This window comes from Erithacus rubecula (genome assembly GCF_903797595.1).
Source record: "Erithacus rubecula genome assembly, chromosome: 8".
Lineage (NCBI taxonomy): Eukaryota > Metazoa > Chordata > Aves > Passeriformes > Muscicapidae > Erithacus > Erithacus rubecula.
This window is the reverse complement of record NC_136659.1, coordinates 15,103,655-15,130,433: the sequence shown is the minus strand read 5'-3', so window position 1 is coordinate 15,130,433 and position 26,779 is coordinate 15,103,655. Positions and strand designations below refer to the sequence as shown.

Sequence of the window (26,779 nt, the reverse complement as noted above, 5' to 3'; positions counted from 1 at the left end):
TTTACCTGAGCTTCTTCAGGTACATTATGACCTCCCTCCTATAAACAAACAGAAATAATATAAATGTAAAAGGGAATACAGTCAAATGTCTAGAAACAGGTGTAGAAATAAGCCAAATTACTTTTACTAACCTTTGCTGCTGTTTTTGCTTTTCCTTCATACTCCCAAAATGTTTTTGGAACAGGACGACCCTTGATAACAGCTGGGATTTTAATTGTTGTGCCAGCACGACAAGAGAGCAAATCCTGTGCTCCAATATCGAGGAAGATTTCTGGTTCCTCTGCAAAATATTTAAATATATATAAATTTTAAGAGTTACTGAAAGTAAAATTCCATCATCACTGAGCTGAAATCCCCCAGAAACATGTGGAATGCATGTTCATGTGAGAAAGGTTGAGTGTGCAAAAAGGAAACTCGAAAATATAGAGAAAGAAAAACCCGTTGCTATAAATTCTTCATAAAATAAACAGCATTTCATTACTATGTCTGTAGATGGTCATCAGTTTCCTAATGGAACGTTCCTGGGCAATGGACATCACGACACTCTCAAAAATGTGCATCAGTCTTTTGCTACATTCTTCTCTAATTGTTTATCCTGTTTTGACTTTGGCATCCTTTTTGAACATTCATAGCAGTAAGTGGCATTTAGGTACAAATACCTAAATCAGTTCTCAGAACTCTCACCTAGAATATCTTGGACAGGTATCTCTGATGTTGCAGGACTTGGTTCTGATTCTCCAGCAGCATTTACAGCCTTCACCCTGAATCGGTATTTTCTGAGCTCTTTCAAGTTGGGAATAACACATTCACAAGTAGGAAAGAGTTTGTCTCCTTCATTCACCTTCTTCCATTCAGTACTACCTTCATCTTGCATTTCAACAATATATCCTTTTATAGGACTCCCACCATCCTTTTGAGGAGGTTTCCATGCAAGTGCTACAGATGATTTGGTTTTGTCTTTGACCTCTGGGCAAGATGGTGGACCAGGCACAACTGGTAAAACAAGAGCAAGTAAAAATTACCGGAGTGCTAGTGCCTTTCTGTATTTTTCTAGATAGTTTCTAGAAGAATGCAAGTAATTTCTTTTTTTTTACCTGTGTGTAGAGTGCAAATCCTAGAATGTGCACACTAATTAGATATATTACCTATATTAGCAAGGTATACTTAAGGTAAAAGGCATAAAGATTGAACTGTTTAACAGTAAAGTAAAACAATAATATAAAAATGTGATTCTGAACTAAAGTTTATTTGGCAATGCCTACATTGGTGTAATCAGAGTATTAGGTACATAAAAAGATAAAAAATTAAAATTAAAGCTTATTATTTTTAAAATTTTAAAATCAGGAAACTTTGTGTCAATATTTCCTCTTAGGTTTAATGCAAAGACTTTGATTAATGTTAGTAAATTAATACTTTATTTTTAATAATTTTCATTAATAAATTAAAAATAATAGTAACACTTTTTTTTTTTTTTTTTTTGTTCTGCTGTGATACAGTCCTCTAACACAGTCATGCAAGAGATATACTTACATATGGGATCTGCTGCCAAAGCTGGATCTGATGGTTCACTGGGAGGGCCAATTCCAGCAAGATTTTCAGCCATAACTCTAAACTGGTATTCAACGCCTTCAGCCAAACGAAGCACATTGTGCTCTAGACCTTTCACTGATGGTTTTGTTACTGGAGCCCTGTTGACACGTGCCCAGTAGACACCGCCCACCTCTCTCTTCTCCAACCAATAGCCAGTTATTGGGCTGCCACCATTGTCCAAAGGAGGCTCCCAAGTCACCAGCATAGATGATCTGGTGCGATCCAAAATTTTTGGCTTCCCAGGAGGTCCAGGAAGACCATAGGGATCCTTAATAACAACTTTTTCTGAGAGGCATTCATCACTTATTCCATATTTGTTTACAGCCCGGACCCTAAATTGGTATTTTTCATTTGTTGCAAGATTCCATACCTGAAAAAGAGGATTTAAATCAATACTTGGCTACTTTTACAATCAACTTATTTGGAGTTAGGCAGAAGTTTTCACTTTAAATTCTGTTTTGCAATCTGACATACCTATGCTTATGTACTCTACAGTTCTATGTGATGTCCTAAGGATATTCTTATTTTATGTGCATAGGACTGAACATGAACAAAAATGTCATTATGTTCTTGAAGTTGGTAAAAAATTGAATAATTCTAGAAAATGGAAAGTAATATGTCTTCTCTCTAGCTCAGCTGAGGTTAAATAGCAAAACTGAAGAATTTCTTTCATTTTGTCACATGAGGGATGACCCAGATATATATATGGAAACATTCATCCAGTAATTCTGGAGACTAAATGGAGCATGAGCATAGGCACCAATGCAAGTAGCAGTTTGCATTAAATACATAATATTGTTATTTTTATGCATACTAAAGTATGTAATAAAGACATTTTATAACTTACCCCAAATCTTCTCTCAACAACGCCTTTGGAGACTTCTTCCCAGTCAGATTTCTTCTTACTAGCATCACGTTTTTCAACAATGTAATGGGTGATTTCACTACCACCATTATCAAGAGGTGCATCCCATGTCAAGTAGCATGATTCTGCTTTAATATCAGAAACAGCAAGATTTCTTGGTGGAGAAGGACGATCTGTATGAAAGCAACAGAGCATGGAACTATATTAAAAAAAGGCAAAGGCATTTTATTAGCTGTCATTTTATTAAAATGTTGCATCCTTACCATACACTTCGACGTGCACATTGCGAAATGCAGTGCCAAGACGATTGGAAGCTCTCACAGTGTAGGTGCCCTTATCCTCCCTCACTGCTGCAGGCAGGATAAGTTCAGTTTTTGCCTCAGTTCTAGATACTTCTTCCTTGGTTATCTTAAGTGCATCGGATGTTTGGTCAATTAAAACTTCATTCTTGTCCCATTCGATCTTCGGCATTGGCAGGCCTGTGACATCAGCAGGAATGTTAACTGGTTCTCCTGCCTTGACTTTGATGGTATCTCCTCTCACAGCCAAACGCAGTGTAACCGTTGGAGCCACTGAAAAGAGGGAAAGTGACAGAGTGAGGATGGAGATGAAACAGAGGAAGCGCCTTCAAGTGTTCTAAAGATATTTATATGGATTTCTTTAAAGCTGATATACCTTCATCATCTTGTATAACCACATTGAGGGGCAGTGATGGCTCGCTTTCCCCAATCTCATTGACAGCTTTCACACGGAATTCATACATATGAAGTTCATCAAGTTTTTCAACGAGAAGAGACGTTTTTGGACAGAGCCTTGCATTAACTCTTTCATAATCTTTTGAATCATGTCTCCTCTTCTCAACAATGTATCCTAAGATGGGACTACCACCATCACTGCGTGGAGGCTTCCAATCAAGTGTGATGGATGACTTCGTCCTCTCTGTGTACATGAACCTCTCAGGTGCTGTTGGAGGACCTATTAACACAGGTAAATGACAATAATAAAACTACAATAAGACAAAACATCAGAGAATTTTAAATCATAAGAATGCAGTAGCTCTGGCCTTTTAAAACCATGGTTTTAAAGAATCTTAGCATGATTATGGCTCTCATTAAATTTCTCACATACGTGGAGAAAAAAGGTAATAAATAGTGTTACAGTAGGCACCAGTACTTTGCTATGTAAAAAAAACACACTAGCTTCAGAGAACTGATTCTGAAATCTGACTGAAGTGCACACTTTCTGTATAGAAGAAAAGACAAAAAATATTGCCTAATAAATCGCACATCTATTTATTTCTTTTTAAAAACCCTGTAAAATGAGTCATCTTACCTAATGGATCAACTGCAAGAATGGGTCCTATTTCAACAGGTGGACCAGTACCAAATTTGTTCTTGGCACTGACACGGAATTTATATTCCTGCCCTTCAATTAGACCCGTAATATCACATTTAGATCTATCTGTGTCTACAGCAAGTCTCCATGTATGCATTTTGGCATCCTTCCTTTCAACAATGAAGCCTATGATGTCACTGCCACCATCATCTTCAGGATCAGACCAGTTAAGCAAACACATCTTTCTGTTTGTGACCACTGGCTTTAGATCAAGGACTGGTCCAGGAACATCTGAAAAACAAAACAAACAAATAAGGTAAAGCCCATGCTGACCAAAAAAAAAAACCTTATTTAATTTGAGAAAATATTTTTCTTACCAAATACTTCTACTCGGGTTCCTGCAGATTTTGAACCACTGCTATTGGTAGCAGTAATTACATATCTTCCATGGTCTTTTCTCAATGCATTCTTAATGGTTAACTCTGATTTTGTGCCAACATTTTCAATAACAACTCGATCTTTGTCTAATTCGCCCTCCTCTACAGTCCATACGATGGTGGGAGCAGGACGCCCTGTCACAGTAGCAGGAATTTTAATAGTCTGCCCAGCCATGACCTGAACGCCTGCTTTCACAGAAACATCCAGCTCAACAGTGGGAGGCTCTGTGGAAGAAAGACAAACAGAGCATTAGTTGAAGGGCAGGTTTCAAACTCACCTTTTAAGCAGCTGGACATTTCTTAAAAATGACAGAATTGCAGTACCTTTAGGCTCTGCAACAGTTGCGGGTTCGGTTTCCCCAGGCGGGCCTTCGCCGGCCGCGTTGAGGGCAGTAACACGGAGTTTGTAGTCTGCACCTTCCCTGACCTCTCCCACAGTAAACTGCAGGACCTTAATGGGCTTTGCTGTGCAGCGTGACCACTCGTTTACTCCCATCAGTTGTTTGTACACGTGGTAACCAGTGATGTCTCCACCACCGTTATACACAGGAGGCTGCCATTCTAGCTCGATGGAAGTTGCACTTGTATCGGCAATCCTTGGAATCGGTGGACCAGGTGGCACTATAAATAAATAAATCAATGAATAAGTGTAAATCAAAGTTAAAGACTATGAATTCTATATTGTAAACTGTCTGCTAAGCCACTTACTTATTGGGTCCTGTGCAGTTTTTGGATCTGATGGTGGACTAAATTTACCAGGGCCAGCTGCATTTTCAGCACACACTCTAAAGATGTAAGTTAAACCTTCCAACAGTCCTTCAACTTTTACTTCCAGAGAATTCACAAGGTTCCTGTTGACTCGAGCCCAATGAGTACTATTGATTTCACGTTTTTCAATCCAGTATCCTATGATAGGGCTGCCATTATCTTTTGGTTCATTCCACTTAACCAGCATACTGTTGCTGGTTACATCTTCCACATCAGGCTTATTAGGTGCATCTGGTGGAGCTGAAAAACAAAAAGGTGGTTTTGTCATCATTGCTGTCTCTTCAGAGCTTGCTCAAAGCTAAAAGACAACAAAGATATAAGAAATTACTGATTTGAATTCATAGTTTTTCTGCTCTCTTAGAACTTTTGATTCCTAACAGTGACCAGTAAGCAAATTTGCAATGGTTCTCTTTTTTGGTAAGAATACTAGCCTATGAAGCACAGATAATGTCACTATTCAGATGTTAAGTGTTTTAAGGGTAAAATTTTATGACAGTGGTCAATGTTCCTATGTGTTTACTACTGAAATTAGAATATTTTAGATAGTTCCCTCTATTTCAAAAGTCTAAAAAGTGCAATTATTATCACATAGCTCAAGTTTCTTCTGAGAAACATTCACAGAGAAAAAGCGGAGTATTCTAGAAGTTTCACACTTCGTTTTCTAAAAAGGTATTCAAAATTAAAACTTACAGAAAGGATCTTTAGCTGTCATTGGTTTTGAAACACATGGTGGTCCTGCTCCAACTCTATTTTCAGCAAATACACGGAATAGATATTCTTTTCCTTCAATCAGTTTTGTTACATGGAATTTGCAATGCCTGAGTGTTGAACTGACAGTGACCCAGCCCATTTCAGCTTTTGTATTATCTTTCTTTTCCAGTACGTAGTTCAAGATTTCACTCCCACCATCATCAAGGGGAGGCTCCCACTTGCAAAGGACAGAATTTTTCCTCAAATCTTCAAATACAAAATTGACTGGTGGCCCAGGTGTATCTGTTAGCAAAACAAGAAAAATTATGAATACTCAACTTCTCTACTTTTTAACCTAATGCTCTGAACAACTAGGTGTTTTGAGGACATTCTTTACATACCCAACACATTTACTTCACATGAGGCTTTTGCAACTCCATGATCATTTTCTACTTTAATTGTAAATGTGCCATGGTCAGCTCTAATGGAGTCACGAACTGATAGTATGGACTCTCCTTCCTTGTGGTTGTCAACACTCATACGTTCTGGCAGTGAAAGCTGGAAAGGTTTCTCTTCTTCAGCTTCACCCTTCTTCTTTTTAGGTGCTGTTACTCTCTTTTTGATATCCTCTGGTCTGACAACTTCATCATTCCTCAGCCAAGTGATAGACGGATAGGGTGACCCTGAAATATGTGCCTCAAGTATGATCTCATCACCTCTCTTCACCTCAAGGCCAGACTGTAGGTTTGCAGCAAGGAAGACTTTTGGAGCCTCTGTAATAACAAAGAACGAGAAATGGAGTGTAGAATCATACATCTGGGGATGTATAGCAATTAATACAAATGATCTAATGAGCGATTCTTACCAATAGGATCCACAGCCTTCACAAAAGGAGTGATCCGAGAAGGCTCACTGATGCCAGCAGCATTCTCAGCACGAACACGGAACTGATACTCCTTTCCTGCCTCAAGGCCTTTCACTGTGTAAGTTAGTAAGGGTACCAGATAGTCATTGCATCTCTCCCATCTCTCCTTGCCCTTAGCAAGCTTTTCTATGATATAGCCCATAATCTTGCTTCCACCATCAAACAGGGGTGGTTTCCATGTAAGAGTTACTGATTTTGATGTTGGATTATGGACTTCAAGGTCGACAGGCGGGTCTGGGGGCTCTGTGAAAGAGTAGATCAAAGCAGGAATCATATGAGAAAAGAGAGTATGAAGATTTTATTTAAAACTCAATTCTTTAGATTATTTAATAGAAAGACAAACTTACGTTTTGGGTCTTCTGCAATGATTGGGTTTCTTAGTTCAATATAATCACCGCCACCGATCTTATTGACAGCTTTGACACGGAAGTAATATTCACAGTTTGGGATAAGATCTTTGACTTGCCATGAAAGCTTGTTTTCACCAGACATGACTGGGATGTATGTTTTACGCCCTGCTTCTCTGCGTTCCAGAACATAATGCAAAATAGGAGTACCACCATCAAAGTCTGGAGGTTCCCAGGATACTTTGCAAGAATTCTTAGTTACTTCGCTTGCCTTAATATCCTTACACTGTCCAGGTGGACCTGTTTACAGAAAAAAATTAAAAATTAGTTAACTAAATAGACGTGAAATTGTATTCTTATAAATTATATTTCATTTCTTTGCTTTGCAGAAAGTAAAGATCACAAATGTGGACTACATAGCATCTACATGAAATTATGTTCCCAAAGGTGAAAAATAGTCAGAATTCTTAAAAAAATATTTTTCTATTTACATGCCAGCTACTCAAAATAATTGGGCTTTGAGCAGTCACTGAATAGTTAGAGCAACTTGAGGTAAAGTGTTTTTTTCATAGGACTTCATAACATCAATGCCTGTACAGCAATCTACATGTGTCTGAGCTGAATTGATTTGCCTGCCTGGCAGAAAAAGGATCTTTCTAGTCCTTTCTTCTGTCAGCTGCAGGGCCCAAGTATATTTCTCAGAATGGAAGAACGTAGTTACCTATGACTTTGACATTGACTGAACCAGTTGTTGATGCCAGCTTGTTCTCCAGTGTGATAGTATAAACACCAGCATCAGCATGAACACTGTCTATCACTTCCAGCAATGCAGAGGTGTAGTCACTCTTCATTGTTGTTCTGTCACCAGCTTTCAACTCTTTGCCATCTTTGTGCCATGTTATAGTTGGGGATGGAACAGCTCTGAAGGGTACAGGGATACTTAGTTTCTGTCCTTTAACAACAATGATGTCACGAGTTTGCAGATCAATGGTTGGATTACCTGTAAAAGTAAGTATAATGTTGTCAGAAAACTGCCAAACACCATTCTTTTTTAAAGTAATGCAGATCTGAAAAAAAACCAAAAACAAAAAACAACAAAAAAGAAAGAGGAATCTATTCTTACAGTCTGGGTCCTTGGCAACAACTTTTTCTGAGATGTCTGATGGCTCACTAGCTCCAACAGCATTGACAGCTCTGACTCTCAGCACATATTCTTTGTCTGGAACAACACCCTCATCCACTTTACATTTTAGATCTTTAATCGGACGAGAATTGATTCGCATCCATTTTTCTGTTCCTGCTTCACACATCTCAACATTGTATCCAATAATAGGACTTCCACCATTCTTCTCAGGAGGTTTCCATGCAATGCAAATGTGCTTTCGGCCTGCATCTGTGACATGCAAATCCTGAGGAGGTGAAGGAGGGCCTGCAGAAATGGAAAAGTATTGTGTGATTTTCCTCCCAGAACAGTACACTGCTTCTAAAATTCATACACTGTATTATCCTACTTACTTGTTGGATCTTCAATATGGACGAGGTCCGTTGGTTCACTGGGATGACCACATCCAGCTTCATTTTCTGCACGAACCTGGAACTGCACATCTGTTCCTTCAATGACATCTGTCACTCTGAAATTGCAATCTGGACCAGCTGTCTTCCCAGCTTTTACCCAGCGAGTAGCAAGCTTTTCTTTCTTTTCAATAACATATCTGAAGAGATTGGGGAAAAGACTGTGAGGCACTTGAAATAGGAACACTTGAGATTTCTTGTTCAAGAAAATAGATGAAAAGAGATTAAAACAGTTTAGACAGTGGGAAAGTAAAGAGAATCATGGATAATAAGTTCAGTGAACTTTTCTTCACGCATTAGCCACTCATTCCTAGTAGATCTCAATGCCTAATAGAGCTGAAATCACTGATGGACTCAGGTCTGAAAGTCAATTCTTGAACTTTGTTCTGTGTTTTAGAACTAACTGAACTGAACTGTGTTCTCAGGTTGTAGAGAACAGCAGAGGCGAAATAAGCTCCAAGTTATATTTGTATCTTTGCTAGTTTGGATCTCAGGGTCAGTCCATTGAGAATATTTGTAGATACTATTACTTGGCTGTCAAAATTCTGCTTAGGACAGGCTATGGCAAAGTAATGCAAATTGAGTGACTTCTGTTTCTTCAGGCAGATCTCTGTAGTTGTCTGTTGGTTTAAGATGTGCTTTCTGTGACTGGGAAGGAGTAAAACAGTCTGTTTGAAAAATGTTATAAAGAAGAAGATGAACAGAAAAGTGGTAAGTCTTCATTTTAGCTGAATGCACACAGTTTGAATGACAAACTAAGTCAGAAGGAAAATACAACCCTATTACTTGCTGTATGGCTTTAAGTGGTGACTATTCTGCAGAAACTGGAGACTATGGTCTCATTATTTTATAATTTTTTATGCAGCTCCTTATTATATGCTGTTTTGAGGATGTTGACACACATTCAGCGTACATGCACATTAGGTATTTTATTTGCACCATTTCTGCATTTTAAAATCAAGTTCTTCACTGCTTTGACCACATGGCTTCTCTTATATCCATCCACATATTTTTCAAATAAAATGTGCCAATTTAAATTTTAAATATTTTGAGAGAAACATCTTCATTTGTTAAAAGATGCTTATCTACAGGAGCCCACACAAACTGAAAATGACCTTACCTTTGAATTGGTCTGCCACCATCGTTTTTAGGTGGTTCCCATTTCAAATCAACATGGCCTTTTTTCACTTCAACTATGGTAAGGGCATATGGAGGCCCAGGGGTTGCTAAGGTTGAAAAAAAAGGCACACATTAGAAGACTATGAATTCATGACATGTGAGCTACTGATCACTCAGTAAGCGAATCAAGACTTACTGAAAGTATCCTTAGCAAGCACTGAGTCTTCAATTTCACAGTAGTCACTCTGTCCAATGGCATTTTCAGCAGCCACACGGAACACATACAGTGAGCCCTCAGTCAGTGGGCTCACTGTGTACTTGGTGTCTTTCACTGTGGTGTCAACTGTCTGCCAGCCTTTCCGCCTCACATCTCTTTTTTCAACAATGTAGTTGGTAATTGGAGAACCCCCATCTTTTTCTGGTACTGTCCATTTAAGATCTGCTGTATTTTTAGTAATATTAATAACCTCAAGCCATCTGGGAGGTGAAGGAGGATCTGCAAAATAGGGGAAAAAAGAAAGGTAAACCAGGGTGTTGCAATTCCCAGGAAAGAACTTGGAAGACAGGGAATACACCAAAATGATTAAAATTTTGTATTTCCTGAATTGAAGCAGGGCAGATTTTAGTATTTCGTAAGCCTTCCAAGAGTTCATTTAGTACCTACAGAGACAGGCAGACATGGGGTCTTTTAAAAGTCATAGACAGTGTATTTGCAGCAGCAGCACATTGTGAAACATTACTCACAGAGCCTCTCCTTGCACAGCACAGGGTCACTGGGTTCACTGGGCTCGCTCTCGCCAGCCTTGTTCACAGCTCTCACACGGAATGAATATTCTTGTTTCTCCATAAGATCTTTGAGGAAGTGCTCAGTTGTGGGAACTCCTTCAGCCACTCTCACCCATTCGTCTGTTCCAGTCTTCAACAGCTCAATGACATAAGATTCGATTTTTGCCCCTCCATCATGTTCTGGCTTTGTCCAGTTCAGGGTAAGGAAGGTCTTGCCAATATCTCTCACAGTTGGCTTTCCAGGAGGCCATGGTGGATCTAGACAAGAATCCAATGTTAATTATGTCCTTGAAAACAATTTTTTGTTGTTGTTGCTGCTAAATTGAACCATTAAAAAATGTGTACCAATTGGATCTTTCACTAAGATGGGCTCTGTTTCCCTGCTTGGTTTCCCAGGTCCTGCGAGATTCTCTGCCAAGACACGGAACTTATATTTCTTCTTGTTTGTAAGACCTTTGACTCTGGAAATAAAAATTAAGTTTGATTAAAACAAACCTAGGCATTAATTAATTTCTAAAACAATATTCTCTCCACTCTTCATACTACAGATTACTCAGAAAATCTGAAAACACCCAAATTACTGCTAATGATGTCAACACATTGTCAACACTATTTTGTGCCTCATGACAGAAATGAATGCTTTGAGAAATACCTTGTGTTTTTGCATGTTCCATGCTTTTAGTTAATAAGAGTATCAGGAGAAAAAACCCTAAGGATTTTTTGACATTTCAGATGACCATGTCTGTCATTTTAGAATATATTGTGAATAAGCATAGAAATTATTAAGCATAATATTTGAAAGAAAAAAAAAAGATTACTAATTCTTCTGTAAAGATACCCCTCACTAAAACGAATTTAAAAAGGAAGTCACCAGGGGTTGTTGAATCAAAACTTATGGAAACTAGGAAAAAGTAGGAACAACGTAAAACTTATTTTAAAAACTACCGCTCCATTTTTAAGCCTCTGTGACCTATTTCACCCCAAGCTGATTATAGTCTTACTTGAATGTTGTGTCTTTCACTGGCATTTTGTTGCATTTTATCCATTTATCCTGCTCAGGATCATATCTTTCAACCCAGTAGCCAGTTATGGGGCTGCCACCATCTTCATCTGGTTCATTCCATGTTAAAGTGACTGAATCTTTAGTGACGTCTGTAGGCTTGAGACCTGTTGGAGGTCCTGGTGGATCTGTATACATTAATTTAAAAGCAAAGAAACAAACAAAAAAAAAAAAAGCCATCAGAGAGGGGTTTCTTTCCCTTCCTGTTAAAATACTGTAATAGTTTATCATAAATTTAATTAACTAACCAAATGAGTACTTGGCAATGATGGGGCTACACTGTGCTGGCTCCCCAACACCATACATGTTTTCAGCACTGACTCGAAACACATATTCTTTATGAGGAGTTAAATTGGTAGCTCTGAATTTTGTATCTTTAATAGTTGATGACAACTTGTCCCATATTTCACTGTCTGTAGCTCTTTTCTCAAGGACGTAGTTGGTAATTTTAGAGCCCCCATCATCTCGTGGAGGATTCCAGGTTAGAAGGCAGGATTCGTTTGTGATTTCTGATACATCAAATGCAGCTGGTGGACCAGGTTTATCTGTAGAGGACAAGATGTGAATGTTAACCCTCCACTTGCATACCTTGGTGCATTACCAATGATTTATATAAGTAACATAAAGTACATGCATACCAAGAACATTAACTTCAACTACAGCAGTAGCACGTCCACTGGAATTTACAGCTTCTATAATATAGGTTCCACTGTCACTCCTCTTGCTGTCTGTAATAGTCACTGTAGAATGATCAGGCTGGCTTTCAATGGTGATTCTGTTGTCAGGTCTCAAAATTTTGTCAGCCTTGGTCCAAGTAATCTGGGGCTCAGGCTTTCCAGTCACTTTAGCTGGCAGCTCAATTTTAGTTCCAGCTTTCACAGTAAGTCCAGCAAGAAGTTTCACATCTAAGAAAATTTCTGGAGCCTCTGATTTAGGAGAGAATGAAAATGTTGTTAGAGAAACTGCATTTATGGTAAAAATAAAGCAGCTATTCCAATTTAGCAAGTGAATTTGTTACCTTTTGCATCAATGGCCTGAATATCATCAGTTGGCTTACTTGGCCTACTCGCTCCCATTCTGTTCAGAGCCTTAACCCGATAAGCATACCACTCTCCTTCCTTGAGCTTTGTTACTTCCATTCTGTAAAAAAAAAAATAAAAAAAATCAAGTGTTTAGAGTGGTGAGGATGGCACAATTAGTTAAGAGGGTATATCTACCGTGTCAATTTACTTACTTGGTTTCGATAACAGGCTCTCCACATATCTCCCACTTGTCTGTGCCACGTTGGGATTTTTCTACCAGGTAACCCTTAATGCGTGCACCACCATCATATTTGGGAGGCTCCCATGTTAGGAAGATTCCTTTTGATGTTGGATTTCTCCATTTAACATTTTCTGGTGGGTCAGGCACCGCTATTAAAAATTAAAAACATATGGAGTCTTAGAAACCTAACTCTAAGGAAGACACATTACTTTTATATCTTACTTTGAAGAAAATCAGCAAAATTTCAAATATGCTTACTTGCTGGTATTGACATATTAACGGGTTCATCAATATATGCAGGTTCTCCAGGGCCACATTTATTGCATGCAGAAACTCTAAATAAATATTCTTTCCCTTGGACGAGATCAGGTACAGTGAACTCTTGGTCAACAATATGATCCATAACCTAAAGAGAAGAAAGGTTCCAATGTGTTTTTTAAATTTGTTTCCAAAGAGACATTACAAAAATAAGACACAAAATTCAGTTGCACGTGTGAAAATAATATAGCAATAGAAATTTAAATGAGAAAAAATGAACTTACTTTGCTCCATGTTTTCCGGCTTACTTCACGTTTTTCAATTATATAGCCAGTAACTGGACTTCCACCATCATCTTCTGGAGGTTCCCATGCGAGCTGCACTGTACTCTTGAGTACTTCTAAAACATTGAGCTCTCTTGGTGCACTTGGACAAGCTAGAAGTCACAGAAATTGCATCATTTTCTAATTGGTGTTTGATAGATGATCTCTATGTAATATATCTATCAGAAGACTTAGTATTGTTAAGTCATTCCCCTTTAAACAGCAAAATTACATATTGAAATCAACAAAATAGATTTTTTGAGGAGGGATTTCTAGTTTTTAGTCATATTTTAACACACTTTGTTGGCTGTTGTGAGATTATCCATTATTTATCTAACTAAATTTTAGCAAGACAATTTGGAATGTTATTGCTAAACAGATACATGTTCACTTACCAATGACATTAACATTGATTTCTCCTGAAACAGATGACACAGGGTTTTCTAATGTTAAGTAATAAATTCCCTTGTCTGGGCGCTCACTCGGGGTAATCACAAGTTCTGCAAAGGAGGCAGTGGTCTTCATTTTCACACGATCACCCTCTTCTAAGACTTGGTCCCCGAAAGACCATGTGGCAGTAGGCACAGGGTACCCGGTGATGGGAACACGGATCTTGATTGGCTCTGGTACAATAACTTCCAGCCCATCCTTAAATGAACTTAGGTCCATCGTAGGTTCAACTGGGAAAAATGGATTCAATAAATTATTTAGAGATGTTATGAACATGGCTAACGATAACTCTGTTGAGAGATTGAATCTGACTATCTCAGCCAGTCTAAACCTAGCTTTGTCTTATGACTCCCTACCTTTCCTGGCTAAATATTTTGTTGGTTTTTTTTAAATATATGAGATGGTAAGGGAGATTAGTATTACCAAGTGTGAAATCTAATTTACCTTTTAATGTAAAACCTTTGCATTCTTTAATTATTTTTAAGGGGTCTTCTGTGCCTTTCTTTCCTTCTGTTACCTTTCACTTTCCACAAAGGTGGGCCAGGAGACAAAAGGTCATGCCTTGCTCCTCAAGCAACCTAACAGGCCTCTATCTCAGAGTACAGATAAATTATCTGCAGAATTCATAATGAAGGAGAAATGCCTAAGGTGTGCCAGTTATTGGGTGAAAAATATACACATTACAATTACATATTATTATTAATTATATACATATTAAAAGAGCACTTTAATTGTGTGCCTTATCTGATTGTTTTTAAGAAATAGCATGTGGCTTACCAAATGTATCATCGGCAGTTAATGGTCCAATAGCCTCTGCTGGGTCAGACACACCAGCTGCATTTTCTGCTGAGACTCTGTAGTAATAACTGGATCCTTGTTTCAATCCAGTTACCTAAAATGCACAAATGATCATTTAATACCTCATATTAAAGATGATCTACACATTTTAACTACTGATGAAGAGAACACTATACCTTAAAAGTAAGAGCAGGTACTAGTTTTGGGTTACAACGAATCCATTTGTCTGTTCCTTCCTCTTGCCTTTCAATAATATAGCCCAAGATTGGACTTCCTCCATCTTCAAGAGGGGGTTCCCATGTGAGCTGAACTGATGACTTAGTTTGATCTGAATGCTCAAGGTTAATGGGAGGACTTGGTCTCTCTGAAAAAAAAAATTGAGACAAATAAATTTGTGAAACTGGTAAAGCAGCATGGTTCTGCGAGTTGCTGGTTTATATCTTACAGTATGATTTTTAAAGACTTTGCAAAGCTTTTTCTAAACTGGTTTTTTTTTCTTTAAATAGAGGATTGTATCCTAACTTCAGAGAAAAAACATTTGCAGTTCTTACTAAATCAAGTGGTAGCAAGATACTCTTGCTATGTTTGAAGGACAGAAGCAGGGAAAACCTAACAGTACACAGAATTTGCAGCCCACACATTCAACAACTGAACTTTCCTGCACACATAGCATCCAAAATGCTCCTGACTCATACATACTTTGTATACTCACCAATTGGGTCCATGATTTTTACTGCGCGTGTAGCAGGACTTGGTTTGCCAACTCCAACCATGTTTTGAGCTCTTACTCTGAAGAAATATTCTTCATTTTCCACAACATCAGTCAGGACAGCTGAGAGCTCATCAGCTCCTGTGGTCATAGTTGGCTCCCATCTGATGGTGGCTCTGTTACGCAGTTCAATAACGTAGCCAGTAATCGGGGATCCTCCATCATCCTCAGGTGGTTCCCAGCTAAGCGTGGCTCCAAACCTGTTCACATCAGTAACTTCTACATTTTGAGGAGGACCAGGGACATCTGCATTTTATTTTAGGAGGAAAAAGGAAAAATAAGGTATGTAGGTTTTTCCTATTGTTAGAATTTGTACCGCTTTTTTTACACAGCTATCAAACACTGAGTCTTTTGTAACTTCTGCTCACCAAATTTGCTCTTAGCTTCCACAGGTGTGTCTGTTTCCACTGGCTCACCAGTGCCCACTCTGTTGCGGGCACTAACACGGAAGAGGTACTCAACTCCTCCTTTCTGAAGCCCAGTGACAGTGTATTCACAATTTTCAGCACGATCTGTGGCCACAATCCAGGTCTTACGCTTGATGTCACGTCTTTCAACGACGTAGCCTATGATTTTACTTCCACCATCACTTTCTGGTTCTTGCCATGCCAGACCAACTTCACCATCATAAGTTTCAGTGACTTCCAAGTTTCTAACTGGACCTGGAACATCTGTTAAAGATATGACAATACTTCAGAGCATTGCATCTGTTTTCTTCTCTCTGGCTGGAGAAGAGGAATCTGAGAGGAGACCTCAATATGCTTTCCCATGAGGTGAAGCAGAGGGCTCCCCTCGAAAAAGGGTTTTTACTCTGTGAAATAATGGCAAACAATGTTTTAATAATACGAGTACTTACCAATGACCTCTACATTGATGAATGCTTCTGCCTGGCCATGTTTGTTTCGAAGCACAACCTTGTACCTTCCCTTATCTGATTTCTTTGCTTCATAAATTTTGAAGGTAGTGCAGTCAGGTGTTGTATCAACAGTTGTTGTGGGCAGACTTTCCCCTGCTTTCAACCATTCAGCTTCTGCTCTTGGGTAGGCATCATATGGGACAGTCATAGTTAAAGGTTTCCCAACATCAACCACAAGGTTTTGATCACCAGTCTTGATTTTAGGTGCAGCTATGAAAGATGAATGTGAAAAGTCAGTACTTGCATATATATATATATATATATATATATATATATATATATAATGTATATGGAAATTGATATATTTGTGCAGTCAGCAAAGAAGCTAAAACAGAAAAGTAAAAGGAACTGCTGTGTAAACTCTAAGGAGATCCTTCATATACTCATTGGACAACTCCAAAAAAAGAAACACAGAATACGGCTGGTTGGTATGTACTGTGTCCTCCTATAAAATCAGGAAATAAGGAGTTGTTTTTTGAGAACTAATTTAATTATTCTGTAAAATAGACAAATTAGGAATTATATGTCTAATATGACTTAATTTTCTTTGTTTTTTAGTGACTTAAAAGCTTAAAGTTCCTTTAAGTTTATATTTTGCTCTTTGGTATATACACATTGAAAAGTGACATGTTTTCCTCAAGAGGTGAACAGATGGTGTAACAAAAAGTGTTTTTTGCTTAAATTCATATTCATATAGTTAAACAGACTTGTTAAACAAACTTCAAATATTTTAACACTTTTCTCAGGCTGATTGTTCACCTCTTTCAAAGAGCGAAAATCACTTTAGTTAAACTAAATTCATTGATCTAAGATTTTATAAAATAAGTATAAAACAAGCAACTTACCAGCTAATTCAAGCTTAGCTCTAGCTTCCTTATCTTTGGCGATAAATCTGTATTCCCCTTGGTCACGGGGCTTTATGTCACACACCTGCAGCCTGTGGACCTTTCCTTCACTCATCATCTGATGTTTGTCACCTTGGATGATAATCATGTTGTTTCTCAACCATTTGACCTCCACACCATCTTTGTTCAATTCAGCCATGAAGATGACATCTGCACCAGGAGCTTCATAAATATCTTGTGGTGGTCGAATGATCTCAACAGGGATTTCTGAAATAAATGTTGATTTATTTGGTTATTTGTTTATTGTTTCTACTATTATTAAATAATGTAGAAATAAATCTCATCCATTTTTACACATACCTTCAACAAAAAGTCTTGCCCTAGATCTCCTGTCATCCACTCCACAGGAATATTCACACTCATCATCTAGTCTACAGTCTTTTATGATTAATCTGTGCAGATTTCCATCCTTTTCAAACTGGTATCTTTACAGGGGAGAAAAATAAGCAGTATTTTAGTTTCCAGACAAAGCAACAAAGTAAAACAAGGATGTTTAGCACATTCAGAAGTATAACAAAATGCACATACTTTTTGCCTTCTTTGATTTCTCTTCCATTTCTGTACCATTTTACACTGACTTTCTCTTTGGAAAGCTGGCACGTAAAGACAGCATCATCAAATTCAGTGACCGTCTGGTCCTGAAGATGTTCAGTGAAGTCTGCTGGTGCTTCTGTGATGAGCAGCTCTGCAACTGATTTGTCTTGTCCAGCAGTAACAGTGTATTCACCTTCATCTACAAATCCACAGTCTTTAATGATCAATGAGTGCTTGAATTTGTCAACTTTGTACAAAATGCGCCTGTCAAATGTGATCTCTTCTCCATTCTTTGTCCATTTGAGAGTTGCATTAAGGCGATTGACTTTGCACCAGAATGTGACAGTTTTCTTTTCCATGGTCTCAATGTCTTCAAGGGGCTCAACAATTCTGAGATCCTCCTCTGTTATGACAAAAATACAAATATTTTTTTACATTCTCACAGGAAATTGAACGTAAATGATGAAACAATTTTAATGTAGTGCAAGTTATTTACCTAATACTTTTAAGGTGGCAGAGCTTTTAACGTGTTCCCCTCTCTGGTTTGTCAGTGAGACGGTGTAGGTAGCTTGATCTTTCAACTCTGCATCTCTGATTCTGAGAGTGTAGACTACACCCTTCTGAACAATAATGTACTTTGCACTATCAAATATTGCCTCATCATTTTTGTACCACTTCTCTTTGGCACCTTCTTTATTGACTTCACAGTTGAAGATAATTTCTTGACACTCATTAACTTCCTGGTCCTTAAGAGGAGTTATAATCTTGAGTTTTTCTGAAATTGAGAAAACAGAAGGAATAGGACATCGTGTTGTATAAAGAATGCAACAAAACAAGCACCTATAGATTGATAAAGTAAAGCTTACCAATCACTGCTAAGTGTGCTGTAGCTTTAGCTTCACCAACCATGACAGTATACATTCCTATGTCTCCTAGAACAGTGTCTTTAACCACAAGTGCTCTCTTTTTGCCATCTGAAATGATGTCGTATTTATCACCAGGCTCCAAGACTGTGTCACCCCTCAGCCACTGTACTGCAATGGCTTCTTTGGATACTGAACAGACAAATTCAGCTTTTTCTCCTTCAAGCACCTCAAGGTTTTGTGGTCTGGTAAGAAATTCAGCTGCAAGTTCTGAAAGAAAACATTTTTGTAGATATAGATGTTATTTTTTACTTGTTAATGGAATGAAACAAGTGCATTATTACTGATTTTTTAATGTTTACATTTTTTTTTCCTGGCTATAAGCCCACCAAAGTAGCACTCTTACCATGTACAGTAAGTTTTCCAGTAGTACTAGAGCTTGGGAGCTTGCAAGTGTATTTGGCAGCATCTTCAGGGTGAGCATTATGTATAATAAGAATTCTCTTTCTACCATCAGAAATGTGTTCAAATCTACCACCATCAGGCACCTCTTCATCTCCTTTAAGCCAAGTAACTTCAGCATTAGGCTTTGAAACTTCACAGATCAATTTTACAGTGTCACTTTCATTTACTTCAAGATCAGGAAGATTTTTTGTGAAAACAGCCTCTTCCTCTGCAAAAAGAATTTAGAAAGGTGATTAAAGCCTGCCATAAAAAAACCTACACTTTCACATTTTTTATTGTTCACGTATTAGATTATAAAACACTGTGTTTACCTATCACTGTAAGTAGGCCAGAAGTCCGAGCTGTTTTTGCTTCACAGGAATATTCAGCTTCATCATCAAAGACACATTTACTGATGACAAGAATGTGTTCTGCACCTTTAGAAATTATGTCATACTTTTTGCCTTTTCTAATTTCCATGCCATCCTTAAACCACTTCACCTGTTTCAGAACAAATTAACACGGTTATTAACATGCTCATAAAGGACCTCAGTGTGTTCTTTTATAGCAATGTAACAAGGTTTTCCCCTCTAGCTGAAGGAGTTACTGAGATTAAAAACGGACCTTGACATTTGGGCGAGAAATTTCACATTCAAACCGAGCAGCTTCTTTTTCTTTAACCTCAAGGTCAGTCAGGGGTTTCAGGAAGTCGAGACGAATAGCTGTGAGAGAACAGAACATTTTTAGTCGAGGGAAGTTTATGCTAGAGAAGTAAAAAATTGCCAACATTGATACTACTGCCAGTCACAGACACCAGTACAATGCCTAGACTTTTTGTAGAAAACTGAATTACTCACGTTCCACATTGAGGAAACATGATGTCTTAAAATCCTTAGCATCACAGGAATATGTTTTGGCATCATCCAGTGTGCAGCCACGGATGATGAGTTTTCTGACCCTGCCATCAGAAATGATATCATACTTCTTTGATTTGTGAATTTCTTCTCCGTTTTTGAACCATTTAACTTTTGCATTTTCCCTAGAAACTTCACATTCCAGTACTGCAGTGGCTTCCTCTTCAACAGTCTGGTCTTCAAGTGGTTTAGTAAATTCAACTGGGGGTTCTAAAAGAAACAGATACATTTTTGGTAGAAAAGATATAAATTATAGCCAGTCTTCTGCTTGTCCCATGCAGTTTACTAATTTTCCTTGACTGAATACTCAAAAAGGCTCTTAGATGTCCCTACTGAAGGCTGCTTAAAACAGTTTTTATTTTTAATACACAGACATTTTTTGTTAATTCTGGTAATTTCCTCATTTTCAGACTACTGTAAAATTAGACAATTATATCCTTGTCCATGGAGTTTTTAATAAAAAGTCATCACACGGCATTGCAACTCAATTTCTATAGCTGAACCATACCCATGTAATCTCAGTGACTCTAAAGTTTTACTGTGAACTTAGAGAATGCTTAGGTTTTTTGGCTGTTTTTTCAAATTTCCCTTGACTTACTGGATCAGTGTGTACAGTTTTTACTTCTTAATGATAGCACAGCTTACAAGCTGTGTTTCCCCTTGTTTAGCTCTTTTGTGAAGTGCAAAGATTTTAAGTAGGTGGCTTCTTTTATCTACCAGTTGGATATTGTATATACAATCCCAGCTATTTGATAAATACTGTATATTTGCTTCCTATTCCAGGATGAATCATGAATGGACCATTAATGCTGATTATGGTTTAACTAAAATGACTGACTTACCTTTCACAAAAAGATTTGCTTGAGTCCTGAAATCTTTTGCTGTCAGTGATACCTCTCCTGCATCTGTTAGCTTGACATCTCTAAGAATAAGTGTGTGAACTCTGCCTTCAGCACGGGTCACAACCTTACAAAATACAAAAAAAAAAACAAACCCCTTTGTTAACATCTACAACGAGTATTTAAGATATACTGCATGAAATAGCATGCTATTTATGATTTGTGGAGTTTAGTTGTCCACTTTCATGTGACATTTTGACAACTTTCTCTTGTATATACTCAATCTTCCAAGCTTTGAGGATTTTGGGGCTGACTGGAGATGACAGCTATTTTGAACAGGTATTAAGAAATTAAAAAAAAAAAAAGAAAATTTATGGAAAAAGTTGGCATTACTGCTGGCAGCACGTAAAGTAAAAACTTTTGCAGCTATAGAGGTTTGGCACCCCCCACATACACTTTTCTGGAAATGCCTATTATTAAAATTTGGAAAAAAATTCTGCCTAAAAGACTAATTTCTGTGATGACAATTGCAGATACTGCTTTGCAATCACAGTACACAAAAAAACCCAAACACTTCAGTGATGAAAGGTTATAAATGTTCAGCTAAATGACAGTCACAGAGGTAATAAAATAGTTTGAATTAGCAACAGCTAAAATGAAACACTTGTACAATTAGATTGATTCTTAAATACAGCTGTAAATGTGTTTCAAGAGGCTATTTTAAATGGGTAGAAAGTGATGCATTGAGTAAATATACGGTTTACCCTCAATTTCTTCTTCATAAAGTTTCAACTGTTCAAATGACAGTTTTGACTGTATATGTAAACTGCATGAAATCTGATTTTTTTTCATGTAATTAAAATGATAGCTTGGATAGAATAGACCAAAATAATATTCCATTATACAGAATACCAAACATATAATATTTTTCTTGCCAGGCAGTCTTAATTATCAATCCCCTGCACTGATCAATAGCTTTTCACACTTTTATTCTGAAACTCAAAAATAATTATCTTGGTTTATTTAATCTGTTGAGTTCCAACTCTGTTTATCTGTCCTTAATTACTGTAATAGGATCCCTATCATCATGATATGTTTTGATTTTCCTATTTCTACATTCTATTTATTTTATTAAATCGTTTTTATTTATGCAAATTTTTAAAGATCAGAAATATCTAGCAAAACCTAAAAAAAATACTAAAAGTTGTATTTAGAAGAAATAGCAATCTATACCAAAGTATTATTAGCAGCACTATTACAGGTTCTGAAACTTTGCTAGGTCATGCAATGACTTGAAAGTCTTAGGTTTCCAGCTTTTATTTGAATTTGCATTACTTTTTAAGGCCTAGTATGTAAAAAAAGAAGTCTTACAACCACTAATACCCATTTCCATGTCTTAATGTATTAATTTATGTTTCTTTATTTATTTTCTTTACCATTAACTTTAAACATTAAACTGACTGCATTCCAGGCTCCTCAGATCTCAGAGTTAAGAGCCAGCACTTGATGAAGGGTTAAAAATAGCTAGTGAGAAGTGCTTGACAAGCAAATCTGCCCAGAGAGTTATCTGGAGAGCCAGAACAAATGCCTGAAATGGAATTTGAATCCTCTTAATCCCCTTATATGTTGAATTGGACTGCAACTCAGCATTCAGGAGAAAAAACGTTTTTTTCTAATAGCACTTTTCAAAATCCTCTCACTGTAACCACAAGTAACCTGAGCAAAAATTATTCTGTACCCTTGTAGTTGAGTCTCCAACAGAATCAGGTACAAAATCACTGTTCTAATGATTGATACTTTGGAACCTTAGTTTCCCTTTGTATGATAAATAATTGTAGTATCCCAGAATACTGGAATTTCTGGGGAAAACTTATATCTGATTTAGGGACAATTTAGCATTTGACACAGCAGTACCACAATATTGCTGTGCCTTAATACTTCAACTGGCAGAGGATAAAGAAGAAATAAGGGGAAGAGACTTGAAAGAGAAGAACGAGGAGGAAACATGAGAAAAAGTAAAGTTTAGTTTCTTTACCTGATCACTGGGCTCCAGTTTCTTTCCTTTCAGGAACCATTCTACTGGGATTCCCTCATAAGAGAGTTCGCAATCGAAGGTTGCTGATTCCCCAGCTGTCACTGTTACATCCTTGAGGGGTCTCAGCAAGCCAATTACTCGAGCTTGGTAAGGAGAAGACATAATTTTTAGATTAGTCACTTCTACCCAAGAGAGAGCTGCTGCCCTTACGTACTAATCTCCATGGTGGCTTCCCTCAAGAGAGCCAGACATCGCAATGCTGCTCTTTAAATTCCCTAAATAGAAGAGGCCACCCTGGGTTCTTAGGGGAGGGCTGGTCACCTACAATTTCCTATTTGCAGAGCGTGTTTCTTTAAATTGAACAAGGTCAGCAGGAAAGTTGCTCTGCATCTGTCTCCTTGCCAAGCCTTGCATGCCTGTTGCTAGATAAGGCATGTGTTTCCAAAATAGCGAGGGCTGGGATTGGAGTGGGAAACAAGTGGTCTTCAGCCCTGTAGTCTGTCCCTGTCCATCAAGCTCTTAACCCTATCCCCAGATATCACTGTTATCCTATCCTCTCCAGCTCACGTGACACTTTGATGCAGCAGAGCCTTTGCTTGCAATATTTGATTTCATAACAGCATATAGGATGCCAGATCATGAAGCAGCCTTCAAGGCCATCTCCTTAATTTTACTTCTTCTCTATGAATAAATTATAAGATTAGAAAACACTTAGGACATTCCTTAACAAAAAAAAAAAAAAAAAAAAAAAAAAAAAACAACCTGAGTAACTAAAGCCTGAATTGCGGCTCTGGCAAGCATTGCTGTGGGTTCAATACAGTATAGAGATTTGCCACCCACTCCAAAGAGGCAGTGAGTACCATGTTTTCACTTAATTAATCAATTTATTTCAGTTTAAAAGACACTTACGTTTCACTCGAAGGTGAGCACCAGACTTGGCATTTGCTGCTTGGAAATCTACTCCACCAGCTTGATCCAATCGTACATTGTACAATGTAAGGAAGTGCTTTTTCCCTTCCTCCTTGATTTCACATTCCTGCAAAAACAGAATTGAAATAATTTTTCCAGTGTAGTTTTTTTGTAATCCTCACTGAAAGAACCCCCTGCTTCTCATACCATGCTTCAGTTTTCTTCTACTCCATTCATAACTCTTAGGCCCACCCGAAAAAGCATCTCATACGAAGTTTGCATTTTTAAATGCCATTATGTTTGAGTGAATTCCATAAGGTCTCTGAACTTTGGATACATGATTGTTTGGAATTGCTAGCAATGCAGAATGTACCATTTTACATTAAAAAAAAAATATTATTTAGCTATTTTGGATTACATTTGTACTACATTTAAAACATTATTAATTAAAGCTCCCACTATTTTAATATAGTGAATCTTCCTGAAAGCAGAAAGAGATCAAATTTAGTTTCTGCAATCACCCTCTCCCTCACATCTCACCTCCCTGCAAAATATTGAGACACACATAAAAAAACCATCATGAAATATTTGCTTACAGCTGATTCAGTCAAGGGTTCTCCTTTTAGCTTCCAATTGCCATGGACACCTTCCTCAGAGATTTCAATATCAAAACGGGCAGTCTCTGTCTCAATCACCTCCACACTGTACAGGGGCCGTACAATCTCAATATCCCGGTCTGGAGAAGAAAAACACTATTAACTCCCTCTGTCTCTAGCAGATCCCCAGAGATCTCTACAGAGCAGCCCACTAAAATAGCCATACCTTCAATATCAAGTTTAGCAGAGGTTTGATCAGTACCACAGTCACAAGTGTACTGTCCAATGTCTTTCTTCAAAGCTTTCTTGAGAATAAGGATTCTCTTTTTACCATCAGCCTTAATAACGACATTCTTTGATGCAGTAATTGGCTTGCCATCCTTCATCCATTTCACTGGGGCATCTGCTTTGCTGATTTCACATTGCAAGATTACTTCATCTTTCTCCACAGCAGTGTAATCCTGCAGCTTCCCAGTGAAATAAGGGTCTCCCTCTGCAAGCAAAAGTTAAGACATATTTCAGTCTGAAGTTTAAGTCTTCCAGAAAGAACAACTAGTTTCTACCATAAAACATATTTCCTGTTTATATCCTGTAAAAAGGATTAAATCCAGTCCTTTGTCACAGTTCTGTTACAAAACAGAAAACAATAAAGAGATAAGAAACAATTCAGGGCATTATTGACATGTTTGACAACTTTTTTTGATGCTCTAGAAGTTTTAGAGCACTGTTTTAAGTATTGACTTAGTAACTTTGCAACTTTGCATGAAGTTTTAAAATTAATGTAATAATCCTTTGTGAATAGGTAAATAGACACCCAAGGAAGAAACTCAAATTTTTAGATTTTCAAAATCATAATTTAGATTTAGGCCAACCTCAAGTCTTTCTGACTGCTATTTTATATTAATAAAACTCTTCAAATAATATACATCAGGTAATTTTTCTTTGGTATTCTTACCCAGAACAGTGAGTTTAGCTTCTGAGGATTTGCCCATAGCTTCCACTTTTATCTGAGAAGTATCATCAATAGTAAGATCTTTGATGGTGAGCGTATGGAATTTGCCATCATCTGTCATGGAAACCACTTTGCTGGTATGCAATCTTTGGTCATTCTTGAACCAGACCACAGTGATATTCTCGTGGGAGAGCTCCACAGTGAACTCTGCAGTTTCTCGCTCCTTCTTTGTGACATCCTTGAGAGGAGTGATGAATTTCAGGCGGATACCTATAACAACATTGCATGTCATAACGTCACCAACATAAACTATGCAAGTATGTGATGCAAAACTTCCCTAGAAAGATGAACAAACCTTCAATAATTAGCTTGGCACTTGTTCTTTTATCCTCAGCTTCAAATGTGTATTTCACTTCATCCTCAAAGGCAACAGATTTAATAATCAGAGCATGCTTTGTTCCGTCTGAAATGATTTCAAATTTTTCATCAGGAGTGATCTCTTCTGTTCCTTTCAACCAGCGGAAAGTCTTGGGTTCTCTGGATACCTCACATTCAAACTTAGCTTCATCCTTCTCAAAGACTTTCACATCACTTAGTGGTGTGATAAAGATAAGAGGCAGTTCTGAAAACAAAGAAGAGCTCTTTCAGATCAGTTCATTCCATGATTTCTGACACTAGATCTGTTTCATGCCCTGAAATACACATGAAAATGTTGGCCAAGTGCAGACTGTACCTTTCACTTTCAGATTAGCAGCACTTTTAGCATTGGCAGCTTGGAAAGACACTTCTCCAGTCATATCAAGTTTGCAGTTATGAAGGACAAGAATATGCTTCTTCCCATCTTCAATGATTTCACAATCCTGGTGATAAGGAAACACACATCCCACTCCAAATATTAATTTTCTTAGAAACCACTAAGAAAACACTATTATTAATCACATTTTTCTACTGGAAATTATGGTCTAAAAATAAAGAAGAATCCTTACAGGTGAAGGTGTTAGGGTTTCTCCCTTTAGCTTCCATACAGGATGGACATCAGGCTCAGAAATTTCAATTTCAAAGCGTGCTGTTTCACCAACAAATACTTCCACTCCATACAGTGGGCGCTCCACTTTAATTAAGCGAGCTAAAAAAAAAAAAAATTTAAAAAAAATCAAAAGTTTGCATCTGTTTAGTTGGATACCATAGAAATATAATACAGGAAAGCATTTTCCTTCTTTTGGGCATTCAAATGCTATGACCAGTGTTTACCTAACCTAATCCTGAAAAGCAGCGAGTTGGCAGTCTACCACCTCCTTCTATAATATGTCTGAAAACTCAGTTATTTTTGATAAGAATATTTTTCCTAAAAATTAACCCAGATATCTGTGAACTAAACTTTTTTTTTTTTTCTTGATGGTAACTGGACAGAGGGAGTAACTGATCATCACAGTCTACGTAACAGCTATCTATAGTTGTCAAATATTTTCTGTTGCAATCACTTTTAATAACTTTAAATCCAGGTATTTCAGCCATTC

General features: G+C 37.6%; 1 protein-coding gene across 1 annotated transcript in view; it reads right to left on the bottom strand.

Moving 5' to 3' along the window:
* The window catches only part of TTN (titin), a 238,044-nt gene that overhangs the window by 68,568 nt on the left and 142,697 nt on the right, over positions 1-26,779 (bottom strand). Inside the window, exons 140-192 of the mRNA XM_079310285.1 lie at positions 26,249-26,388; positions 25,996-26,122; positions 25,618-25,884; positions 25,266-25,532; positions 24,537-24,803; positions 24,311-24,450; positions 23,715-23,841; positions 22,806-22,948; positions 20,774-20,897; positions 19,875-20,141; positions 19,642-19,739; positions 19,350-19,518; positions 18,980-19,246; positions 18,577-18,843; positions 18,207-18,485; positions 17,705-18,113; positions 17,477-17,601; positions 17,117-17,383; positions 16,212-16,481; positions 15,724-16,026; positions 15,299-15,601; positions 14,763-14,950; positions 14,566-14,680; positions 13,734-14,018; positions 13,300-13,451; positions 13,016-13,163; positions 12,729-12,906; positions 12,513-12,634; positions 12,133-12,420; positions 11,743-12,039; positions 11,436-11,622; positions 10,780-10,895; positions 10,393-10,692; positions 9,845-10,144; positions 9,650-9,755; positions 8,473-8,669; positions 8,081-8,386; positions 7,679-7,957; positions 6,958-7,257; positions 6,551-6,853; positions 6,087-6,458; positions 5,686-5,988; positions 4,936-5,235; positions 4,552-4,848; positions 4,168-4,452; positions 3,788-4,081; positions 3,131-3,430; positions 2,719-3,027; positions 2,438-2,628; positions 1,531-1,960; positions 685-993; positions 132-280; positions 6-38 (exon numbers count right to left, since the gene is read on the bottom strand). Coding sequence (XP_079166411.1) covers positions 6-38; positions 132-280; positions 685-993; positions 1,531-1,960; positions 2,438-2,628; positions 2,719-3,027; positions 3,131-3,430; positions 3,788-4,081; positions 4,168-4,452; positions 4,552-4,848; positions 4,936-5,235; positions 5,686-5,988; positions 6,087-6,458; positions 6,551-6,853; positions 6,958-7,257; positions 7,679-7,957; positions 8,081-8,386; positions 8,473-8,669; positions 9,650-9,755; positions 9,845-10,144; positions 10,393-10,692; positions 10,780-10,895; positions 11,436-11,622; positions 11,743-12,039; positions 12,133-12,420; positions 12,513-12,634; positions 12,729-12,906; positions 13,016-13,163; positions 13,300-13,451; positions 13,734-14,018; positions 14,566-14,680; positions 14,763-14,950; positions 15,299-15,601; positions 15,724-16,026; positions 16,212-16,481; positions 17,117-17,383; positions 17,477-17,601; positions 17,705-18,113; positions 18,207-18,485; positions 18,577-18,843; positions 18,980-19,246; positions 19,350-19,518; positions 19,642-19,739; positions 19,875-20,141; positions 20,774-20,897; positions 22,806-22,948; positions 23,715-23,841; positions 24,311-24,450; positions 24,537-24,803; positions 25,266-25,532; positions 25,618-25,884; positions 25,996-26,122; positions 26,249-26,388 — 12,365 coding nt within the window. The remainder of the gene's footprint in view (positions 1-5; positions 39-131; positions 281-684; positions 994-1,530; positions 1,961-2,437; positions 2,629-2,718; positions 3,028-3,130; positions 3,431-3,787; positions 4,082-4,167; positions 4,453-4,551; positions 4,849-4,935; positions 5,236-5,685; positions 5,989-6,086; positions 6,459-6,550; positions 6,854-6,957; positions 7,258-7,678; positions 7,958-8,080; positions 8,387-8,472; positions 8,670-9,649; positions 9,756-9,844; positions 10,145-10,392; positions 10,693-10,779; positions 10,896-11,435; positions 11,623-11,742; positions 12,040-12,132; positions 12,421-12,512; positions 12,635-12,728; positions 12,907-13,015; positions 13,164-13,299; positions 13,452-13,733; positions 14,019-14,565; positions 14,681-14,762; positions 14,951-15,298; positions 15,602-15,723; positions 16,027-16,211; positions 16,482-17,116; positions 17,384-17,476; positions 17,602-17,704; positions 18,114-18,206; positions 18,486-18,576; positions 18,844-18,979; positions 19,247-19,349; positions 19,519-19,641; positions 19,740-19,874; positions 20,142-20,773; positions 20,898-22,805; positions 22,949-23,714; positions 23,842-24,310; positions 24,451-24,536; positions 24,804-25,265; positions 25,533-25,617; positions 25,885-25,995; positions 26,123-26,248; positions 26,389-26,779) is intronic.